General features: G+C 44.8%; 1 protein-coding gene across 1 annotated transcript; it reads left to right on the top strand.

Annotated features, from left to right (window-relative positions):
* Positions 1 to 509: 509 nt before the first annotated feature.
* FOXM1 (forkhead box M1) lies at positions 510 to 8,964 on the top strand. The gene is made up of 8 exons (XM_066341045.1): positions 510 to 1,095; positions 2,776 to 2,924; positions 3,141 to 3,356; positions 3,748 to 3,876; positions 4,460 to 4,504; positions 5,445 to 5,511; positions 5,934 to 6,115; positions 7,327 to 8,964. The coding sequence occupies exons 1-8, from the start codon at positions 546 to 548 to the stop codon at positions 8,368 to 8,370; spliced, it is 2,382 nt and encodes a 793-aa protein (XP_066197142.1). The 5' UTR covers positions 510 to 545; the 3' UTR covers positions 8,371 to 8,964.
* Positions 8,965 to 10,668: the final 1,704 nt, after the last annotated feature.

Here is a 10,668-nt window from a genome sequence, read left to right as displayed (position 1 = left end):
TAAATACCTTACTTCTGCTGCATTTAGTGTATTCCTTTGTAGTGTTCAGGATAATCTCTGCTTCCCCGATCTTAAACCACCTGTAAATTTGCTTTTCACGCGGTTGTGTAATCTGCTGCTTAGAGCAATCAGCTATGAGAATCAGCACTGCTATTTCTGTATTCTGCCTTCCCTCCCCTCCAGCTTGCTGGCTGAGGCTGGTCAAGTCATATTATAGCTAAGTCTTTCTGTAAAGCACATACACAATTTCCTCATTATTATGTACTTAATGATGCAAGTCGTCTACTCTGCAAAACACTCTCCCATTCTGCTTACACAAGGTGTGGGTTACGGAGGTGCAGTGTGATTTTTCAGTAGCTTTGTCAGCCTTATTAAATACTTTCAATGTTATTTTCCTTTTGTGTTTCTAGCTTTGTAGCAACTGCTGAGAATGTGTGCTCTGTGGGAGGTCTTGAGACGATTTGCTGCACCCTTTATGCTGTACCTTTTGTTTTGCAGGATTTGTTCCTCTCCCTTTCAATGGAGAGTGACAGTACAGATCAATAATGCGGACCAGCCCTTGCAGGCCCTTAATTCTCAAGAGACGAAAACTGACCCTCCCACAGAATGACGAACCCAGTACTTCAGCAAGAGATGAGAGCAGAGGTCAGGATGAAAAGGCTCCTAAGCAGGAGCAGAGGCAGGAAGACCAGCACAACAGACAGCCCCAAGACAAAAGGGACTGTGGCCTGCAGAAATTCCCAGCGGGAATAAAGATAATTGACCATCCTACAATGCCAAACACACAGGTGGTGGCCATCCCTACAAATGCCGATATCCAGAGCATCATAGAGGCATTGACAGCAAAAGGAAAAGAGTGTGGCAACAATGGACCCAACAAGTTCATTCTCATTAGCAGTGGGGGCACATCCCGTTCAGCAGGCCCAGCACCATCACAGCATCTCCCATCAGAGAAGAAAGCCAGTGCAGCCACCAAGGCTGCAGAGAGTCAAGAAAGAGAGAAGAATGTTGCCCAGACACCTGGTCTTGCAGAAAGTACAAGGCTCTGGCATTCAGGAGCTGATCCTGTGGTTGGACAGGAACAGGAGACCAACAGTATGTACCCTTTACCTGGTTTTTTGTTGGGGTTTTTATGTCCTGACAAAGAGGTGTGAAATGGGCCAAGGACTGCAGCACTTGTATCTTGGTATGCAGTAATTATTGATATTTTGTTAATTACAAAATACCTATGGATTTGATTCTAATAATCTGCATGGCTTTGCATATGTAGTGAAATCTGAAGAATTATAGTGGACATATATTTTTGGTGGAAGACACCTGAGCTTCTGACTTAGGTTTTCTGCTAAGTCTTTCTATTTCTTGAAATACTAGATCAACATTGTCCTGTTTTGGCTGATAGCAATAGTCTGGTTTGAGTGATTGTTTTTAAGGCTGCAGCTTTTTTCATACACATGAATTCAGGAAAGGTGAATTCCTTCCATGATATTAGTGTTACAATAACATCTTTGAGAAGTGTGACTGGTGCCTTCCTTTTGACAGCTGAGATGAAGGAGTAGCAGGATTATTTGTTGGAAAGCAGAGTTAAGATGAGGGGAAGGCTGTGTCTGTAATCCACCTGGGCTTCAGTAAAGCCTTTGACACCGCGTCCCACAGCGCACTCCTGGAAAAGCTGGCAGTCCATGGCTTGGCCAGGTTCACTCTTCACTGGATTAAAACTGCCTGGATGGCCGGGCCCAGAGAGTGGTGCTGATGGTGCTGCATCCAGCTGGTGCTGCATCCAGCTGGTGGGGTTCTCCAGGGCTCAGGATTGGGGTCAGTCCTGTTTACTCTCTATATCAATTATCTAGATGAGGGCATTGAGGGTATTCTCAGTAAGGTCACAGATGACACCAAGCTGGACGAGAGTGTGGATGTGCTGGAGGGCTCTGAGAGGGATCTGGACCAGCTGGATCCATGGGTCAAGGCCAATTGCCTGAAATTCAATAAGACCAGCTATCAGGTCCTGCAGTTGCATTGCAACAACCCCAGGCAGTGCTACAAGCTGGAGGAAGAGTGTCCGGAAAAGTCCCCAACAGGAAAGAACCTGGGGGTACTGGTCAACAGCAGATGAACATGAGCCAGCGTGCACCTGAGTGGCCAAGAAGGCCAATGGCATCCTGGGCTGGATCAGCAATAGTGTGACTGGCAGGAGGAGGGCAGGGATTGTCCCCCTGTGCTCAGCACTGCTGAGGCCACACCTTGAGTTCTGTTTTCAGTTTTAGGCCACTCATGACAGGAAAGGTGTCATTGAGGTGCTGGAGCATGTCTGGGGAAGGACAACAGAGCTGGTGAAGGGTCTGGAGCATAAGTCTGATGAGGAAGAGCTGAGGGAGCTGTGAATGTTCAGCTTGGAGCAAAGGAGGCTCAGGGAGCCTCTAAACTCTCTACAACTGCCTGAAAGAAGGCTGTAGAGCAGTCGGCATTGCCTTCTTCTCCTAGGCAACAAATGACAGGACAAAAGGGCACAGCCTCAAGCTGTGCCAAAGAAAGTTCAGATTGGACATCAGGAAGACTTTCTTCCCTAAAAGGGTTGTCAAGCATTGGAACAGACTGCCCAAGGAGGTTTGGAGTCACCATCCCTAAGATGGTTGTTCAAGAAACAACTGGATGCTGCACTCAGTGCCATAGTGTCATTGATAAGGTGGTGTTAGGTCACAGGTTGGACTTCAAGGTCCTGCAGGACTTTTTTAACCTAAATGGTTCTGTGATTATTACGTGGGCTTGTTATCCCAACAGGCAGTGGCGAGACATTGAGCTCTGTGTTGGACAACAGCCTCACCAACATCCAGTGGCTGGGGAAGATGAGATCTGATGGGCTAAATCCCTCTTCTGTGAAAGAAGACACAGAGAAAGAGAATCAGATGCCTCTGCGGCAAAGAGTCAAGGTAAGTAGGAGAATACAAGAGTGTGTGCTAAAATTTTTGATAAGGAAGTAATCTGTGTGGATCAGAAAACTTGCAAGAATTAGGCATCACTATCTCTAAATAACATGAGTTTAACCTTTACTGATATGAATAGCAGAACCCAGAGGATCCAGGGATGTCTATGAGCCTTCTTGTCAGCTTCATGAACGTTCATGTATCACCCCTTCTGTCTTTCAGACTGAAGAGGAGGCTGCTGCTGCTGCAATTCCTACTGCTGCTGTGTCCTCCTCATGGCAGGATTCAGTGTCAGAACGACCTCCTTACTCCTACATGGCCATGATCCAGTTTGCCATCAACAGCACGGAGAAGAAGCGCATGACCCTGAAGGACATCTATACGTGGATTGAGGATCATTTCCCTTATTTTAAACATGTAGCTAAGCCAGGTTGGAAGGTAACAAGCAGGCCCTCAGGTTGCTGTGGGTGATGTTACATGCCTTCTGGAACAAAATGAAAAGTTGTTCCCCAGCCTGCAAAGCAAGATGGAAGCTCATTTAAACATTCCATCCCAAACACACGGTCATTCCAGATGTTCACTGTACCACTTCTTGTACCTCTTGCCTCATCCTACTTAAACAAGATGATGGGATGTTTGATCGCTGGAGTGAGAATAGGGATCTCAAGAGTACATAGAATAAGAAACTGATGACAGGGTTGGCTGGGTACGCTGTGAATATGAAAGGAATGTAATCCCTCTGTTAGGGCAGCCATGTTTGAAGTAGGCCTTGCTGTGCTGGTAACAAAACTACTGCTTTTCAACCTCCCCGTTGCTCCTTTCTCTCCAGAACTCCATTCGGCACAACCTGTCCCTTCACGATATGTTTGTCCGTGAGACGCCTGCCAATGGTAAAATCTCCTTCTGGACTATTCACCCTGATGCAAACCGTCGCCTAACATTGGACCAGGTATATAAGGTGAGTTGCCTTGTGCAAAGAAAATACAGGCTATGCAGTTCTTAAATGCCACACCAGCCTGATGCACCTTATTATAACAGTAAGGTCAAGCTGCTTTGACATCTGACACTTTGTAGAAGCTGGATTCAGTCACTTCACTTGTCAAATAGACAAGCTCTGAATTTGAAAGAAAAGGTGCTGTGGCTTTGCTTTTGATCTGGAGCTTCTGTGGGATATATTTATTCTTCACATACCATGCCAAATATAATAGTCAGGTTGTTCAACTTCTTTCTATGGGCCTGATTCAAATTCCTAATGAGAAGCTGTCCACTGCAGCAAACCAGGTGTTCCTACACTGTTTGATAAGTCAGTCATAGAATGGAATTGTCCTAGCCCAGCTAGATATTTTAGGAAGATTTTGTCAGGGAAATAGAGCTTGGGAATCTGGTATAGGTGTGTTTAGACTTTTGTGTTTTCAGCAGTGGGTGGGTAGAATTAACTTTTGTTTGCTCAGATTGTACAAGTTTAAAATGTCCCATTTGTGTCCCTATTGGTTGATAACTTCATCCTAATTTTTTTCCTGCTCAATGTCTTCTGCTACCAGCCGCTGGACTTGGGGTCACCAACATCGCCTGAGTACTCTGAATCAGTAAGAATTGCCACCTGGCTCGGGGCTTGGTCTTCCATTCTCTTCTTACCAGTCACTGAAGGAAAGGACAACAGGCTTGGGGAGGGGGCCTGGGTCACTGCTGCATCTACTCATACAGCTCCATGCACACCCTTTGTGGGGAGCGGGGTCTAGCCAAAGGTTGATTGCCTTCAGATGGCACAGTCTCTCTAGCTGGTAAAGCTGCGTATCTTTGAGCAGCTTGGAAGCCTACTGCTGAAGTAGGCTGCAATGGACACCAATAGGTTTCAAAGAACAAGCCCAAACAGATTTCTGGTAAAATAATCTCCATGACAACAGTTCCAATATGTTCTGGGGCTCAGATCCAGAGAGAATGGGATCTCTCTCTGCTCCTTTTTCATTTTGGAACTCACTGTATTGTGACTCTTGGAAGGATGAACCTGTTTGCTGTTGCTCTTGCATTCAGCAGTTTTAAGCGATGGATTTGCAAGCATCCAGTCAAACACTTTTTTGTCACAGCTACAGCCTTGGCCTCCTTTTCATCTGCTCAGAATTCTGATCCCATTGTGGCCTCTGCTATTCCATTTAACATCTATCTGGTCTATGGTTTGTATAAACATCCAGTATACAATAAAGCCGTCCTATTCATTGTTCCTCAGGCACTGAGCGTGCCAAAACCAGCTCACTTCTGCAGTAGAGCCTGCAGCTGGAGCTGCTCTCATGTCATCTCTTTTCCTACACAGCTTTTGGTGGGCAGCTGGCTTTGGGATGACATGGCTGCAAGCCAGCAAGGGGCACAGACTGGCCTGAGTGCTGGGTGCTGACAGCTGCTCTCTCTGCATTAGTGCAGCACAGACCTCTGGTGTCACAGTTCTCAATGAGGCAGCCGAATAAATGTGGACTCTTTTCTTTTAATATCTCTTTTCTCCTTCTCCTCTTACCTATTTCACAATGACTGCAGCAACAAAAGAGTCGTCTTCCAGCTCCTCTGAAGAACATGGGAAGCAAAACTGAACCTCAGAATTCACGTAAGTGTCCACATCAGCCTAGGCCAAAGGGAATCAATCCAGTAAATCTGGGGCACTCTCACAGATTTCTTTAGGAACACAAGCAGAATGTGTATTGCCAGCTTTTATGCTCCTTACTGTCAGGTTTGAAGTGGAAAGCAGTGTTGTTGTGTCTGAGAGGATAATGATAGTGAGATGGTGGGCACTGGGCACTCAAATGGAGTGAGAGCCCCAGCTTGAGGGGTAGGATCTGTATCAAAGGTTATTTTCTTCTTCATGAGACTTTTGGCTTGGTATTTAATTCTTAAAATTAGCAGAGAAGGCAAGTGAGCTGATAAAATGTTTCTTTTGGGATGTCTAAAAGGACTTTCTGTAAAGTGCATGGATTTCAAGAGGTAGCAGTAGAGAGCAGGCAAAAGTGAGTCCCTTCTTTTCCCTTCCAGGTCGAAAGATGAAGCCTTTGCTTCCTCGTGTCAACTCCTACCTGGTTCCAATCCAGTTTCCTTTGAGTCAGCCTCTTGTCTTGCAGCCTTCCATGAAGGTTCCTCTGTCCGTGGCACAGGGAGCATCCCTTAACAGCTCAGAGAATTTGCAGAGCAATAAGCGTGTGTGCATTGCTCCAAAGGTTGGTTCCTTGTTTTCTGAGGCGTTTTCAGGGGGTTAGTGTGGTTCTCTTTTTTCCTCTTGGTTTTTTTTTTGTTTTTGTTTTTTTGTTTTTTTTTTTAAAGAGGTTCGAGGAGGGGACTAGGGAGGTTGTCAGGATTTTTTAAGGAGGAGTGTGTTTGTTAGGATCTTTTGTGTACTTTTTTTCCTATATCTCTTGTCTTCAATGAACCTTTTCTTCATATGGTTCCTTTGTGCATCTTTACTAGGTGCTCTAAAACTCCAAGCTCCTATCTAGGAGTTAGCCAGTGATAATCCTTGCTATCCTTTACTGTCTCTAGGCTGACTGTCTCCTAGTTTATTTGCTCTAAGGATGTTTCTATAATTCACTAGAGGAAGGGGCTCTATGGCTTGGTCAACACAATTTTTCTTTACTGCTGGGATGTGAAGAAAGAAGAATGTGAGGAATGGCTTTGTTCTGATCCTAAAACATTCATATTTTTGATAGCTCTATGGACAAGTAACAATAAGGAGCTTCTGAAAGAGAATATATTTCAGGTAGTCTCTTCCCAGAGGATTTCCATGTCTGCTGTTTGCTAATTCTGTGAAGATCACAGTTTTCTGGGCTCAAGAAAAACCAGATATTAAACAGATCCTTTTCTTGGCATCTCACTGACTGCTCTTGTATGCTTAGACATTGTAAAGCTTTAGCTTCTTCCATCCTGTCTAACCATAATCCTATTTTCCTTTGTATGCCTGCTGCTTTATGTTCTCTCCAGCTATGATTTATCTTTCTCCTGTGCTCTTTTTCATTTGATAACCTCATTCTTTTCCTCTTCCTTTTCTGTGGTTTCTGGGAAAGCTGTCCTCATTCATTTTGTTATTCCCATTTAGATAATGTAAGAAAAAAAATCAAAAAGGTTATATTTTTTCCAGAAATATTCAGCTCTCCTTCTGCCTGTACGCCCAGAAGCTCCTCAGAGGAGGAATGCTCTGAAGGGTATGACTTTCAGTCACTTAGCTAGAATCCTTCCCATGTGATCCTTAGGTTTTTTTCTATCAACTTCACAGAGATCAATCTAGGGCTCTTATAGTTACTGCTTCCTGAATAGCTTCCTCTCACCCTTTCTGCTGACCTTAAATGCCAGTCTTTCTTTTCTTTCCACTGTTATTTGGGTTTTTGAGTAGCTTAGATCCTTGCTTACTCACTGCATGCCACCTGTTTCATTGTAGATGTCACTGTCTGCAGAGGAGTCACCCTCTTTACCCACAGCTGCTGTCAAGGAGGAGGGTCAATGTGATGAAGATTTATTTTCCCTAACCCATCCTGTACAGGAGAACAGCTCCCAGCCTGGTGAGGAATTGTCTCCTTTCCCTGAGGGTGCCTGTAAAAAGGAGGAAGAAGGCTCTCAACTGGATCCCTGGCTGTCCCCGTTTGCCTCAACCGTAACGGTCAAGGAAGAGCCAAGTTTGTTCCTCCCAGACTCATCCACAGAGGGGAGGAAGCACTTCACCACACTGAAGTCCCCACCTAAGGCAGTTTCTGACTCTTTGGTTATAAAGAGGAGGGAAAGGCGGGAAGTGGGCAGATCCAGAAGGAAACAGCGCCTAGCACTGCCTTGTTCAGAAGAGCCTGTCCTTGTTTTGCCAGAAAGCAGCAGCTTTGACCCTTTCCGGTCAGGGGCAGAGCATCCCTTTCCCCAGGAAAACCAGCCCCTTGAGAACATATCACAGCTCAACTGCTCACAGGGAGAAGAAGGGGCCTTTAAAACACCAGTCAAGGACATCTTCAGCAAACTGCCCATTTCTTCCACTCCCAGCAAAGTCTCAACCACTACCACCCCTTCACTAGAGGTCCTTGACCCCTTAGCCAAGGGAAGCCATGAGCTAGACTTCAGTCCAGTGAAAACCCTTCAGTTGCCATTCACACCCCTCCGGGACAACCAGGACTTGCTGGGTTTTAACAGCACACCCCTTAAAAACCCCCTCTTTGATTCTCCTCGGGAGCTGCTCAATACAGAGTCCAGTGACATGGTCCATGTACCTCTCACAAGTTCTCCAGCATTTCTTCGTGACACTTCCAAGCAGTCTTCTGTTGAACTGTCAGCCTCTGGCTTTACTGAAAACCGGTCATTCATGGAGGGCCTTATCCTGGACACTGCAAACGACTGCATGAGTCTCAGCAAAATCCTTCTAGATATCAGCTTTCCTGGTCTTGAGGATGAAAATTTAGGAACAGACATTAGTTGGTCTCAGCTCATACCAGATCTGAAATGATCTGGCCTGAGGACTGAATTGGACTTGTTCTGATGTTACAGAAAGCACTCCACTCTTCTGAGATTCATTCAAGTAATCTAATGCTTTTCACTAATTCCCACATCCATGGGAATAGAGGCTGTTATTATCTCCTGCTAAGCTGGGAGACTGCGCCATCAGCTGCTATGGGTTTCCTTTATTAGATGCTGTAGACTTTGAGTGGAACAAGATGATAGAACCTCTCTAGCCTTGTGCTAGAGATAGCCTCTCTCCAGGGATTCTTATCATGACAACATCTAGGTAGGCCCTGAGTGGCATTTGCTACTCAAGATATCAGAAGAAACAAACACTCTTCACTATCATAGGAAAGAGCCTAGGAACCTCCTCCTAGCTCTGTCCTTATCCCCCTTTACTTTGTTCCCCTATTACTTAGTATCTTCTGTCTAGTTTTAATGGCTGTAAATACTGTACATTCCTTAAATTAGCCCTTAATTATAATAATAAATTTATTATTGTAGGGTTATGGAAATATTTGGCCTGGTAAAGGTTTGACCTAGAATGTGTTGTCCATATGTTCACATATCTTGTATTCCTCTATCCTAGTTAAAAGCCCAATTCCCCCCCCCCCCCCCCCGCCCCCCCAAAAAAAAAAACCACATGGTCTAGGTTGTTCTAAAGATCTGAGCAATTGTCTACATGTGACCCAAGTCACATGAACTGAAACTGAAACAGGTTATCTGGATTGCAGCATAAAATCATGGCTTGGCTTCCTTTTCCCAGGCTGGAATAGAGAAGATCTTGGATCAAGCCATATAGCTCTTCTGATTCCAGAGGTCTATTATGACCTAGAGGACATGTTGCAGTAAGATAGACCTCAACTGAATGGTTAAAGCTGCCCTCATTACAGTCAGCAGTTGAAAATGTAAAAAAGAACCTATAAAGGGACTTCTGATATTTCCACTGAAAACTGACCTCTGGAAACACAAGGTATGTATCTCTTGGTGCAATAGAACAACTCCCAATTCTCTAGAATTTATGTCATAGAAGATATTGCCATGGCAAAGATCCAATCCTTCTGCTTGCAGACAAGTGGTGACTCCTGTATCCAAATACTCAATAAAGCTTCTGTGGGAACACAGCTGAGTGTTATCTGTACCACCCCCAGCAGCCTGCCAGGGTTGGCCCATAGAGTGAGCAGCCCCTTCTTATCTCCTGTGTGCTTTGTGATCCCTGAGTGACCATTAGGACATTCTCAGGCCTTGCTGGCCAAACCACATTAGATTTAATTACTCAACCCACTGCTTCATATAACACTTTTTCCTGCTGCTTATGGGTAAATCCTGACTAAACAAGTAAGAAGCATACAAACATTACACCACCACCACACTAATTTCTGTATCTTCTAAGTGCAAAACAACTGTTGCTTGAAACTTTCTACTTTCCCCTATAAACATAAAACCAGTTGTAGATGTGTGTGGTTTTCAGAACTACAGTTCTGTGTATTTGTTAGAGATTATTTGCCCTCATAAAGTGTTTCCAAACTTTGGCTTAATGGTTATTATTTCAGTTTTTCTGGCGTTACAAGGCTGCAGCAGGGGCCTAGTTTTGCACACTTTCTACTAGTACTTCTAACACTCAACCTCCATTTCATCTCACTTGCTCCTAAGAGGATGTGTGCACACAGCTGCCACCTGGGAGCCAGCTAACTAAGATCAGGCCTCCAGCAAATACTGAAATTTTCTTGTCCTTGGTGTCAATTCCAGGCAGGTGCTCCCCTGCTGTCCCTGTCAGTTCAGGTGCTCTCACAGCCACCTCACATTTTTATTTTGAACATAGTAGTGCCATAATTTTGTTTCCCCTCTTGTTACGTATTCCAGTGAGAGCAGTGCTCAAGGGCAATTATATCAAAGAAGGTGGGGGGGAACAACAGAAAAAATTCCATTAAGCAATTCTACCTCTTGCTCCCAGAAGAGATGTCCCAATGTTTTGGCCAAACTAGTTCAAAGCACCAGGTGGTGATTCTTAACCACAAAATATGACTCTTTCTCTCCATTTACATTTGCCTGATATTCCCTCTGCAGGCTCAGTATTTGGGTTATAGTGTAGAGGCATGATCTTGTCAGGCACTGGATCCCCCTGTCCACCCTCCTGCAGTAAGAGCTGAGCCATACTTCATGTCTTTTCCTGAGCCTTAGAGCTCAGCTCTTTGCACAGCACTCCCAGGGCTCCTCTGAGTAATGTGCAGGAGCATCCCAGGACTGTCCTTGAGTTCTGATAATAGACAAAGCTGTTTAACACCTTCTAGCCTGTAAAAGCAAA

Source organism: Sylvia atricapilla, chromosome 2, assembly GCF_009819655.1.
Source record: "Sylvia atricapilla isolate bSylAtr1 chromosome 2, bSylAtr1.pri, whole genome shotgun sequence".
Classification (NCBI taxonomy): Eukaryota; Metazoa; Chordata; class Aves; order Passeriformes; family Sylviidae; genus Sylvia; species Sylvia atricapilla.
The sequence above is the reverse complement of the archived record's forward strand: the minus strand, read 5'-3'. Positions and strand labels throughout refer to the sequence as shown.

Excerpts from the sequence above, each read along its gene's own strand:
- FOXM1 (XM_066341045.1), top strand. The coding sequence starts at position 546 with ATGCGGACCAGCCCTTGCAGGCCCTTAATTCTCAAGAGACGAAAACTG. Across the intron at positions 3,357-3,747 it reads TAGCTAAGCCAGGTTGGAAG|AACTCCATTCGGCACAACCT; the intron begins GTAACAAGCAGG and ends CTTTCTCTCCAG. Across the intron at positions 3,877-4,459 it reads CATTGGACCAGGTATATAAG|CCGCTGGACTTGGGGTCACC; the intron begins GTGAGTTGCCTT and ends TTCTGCTACCAG.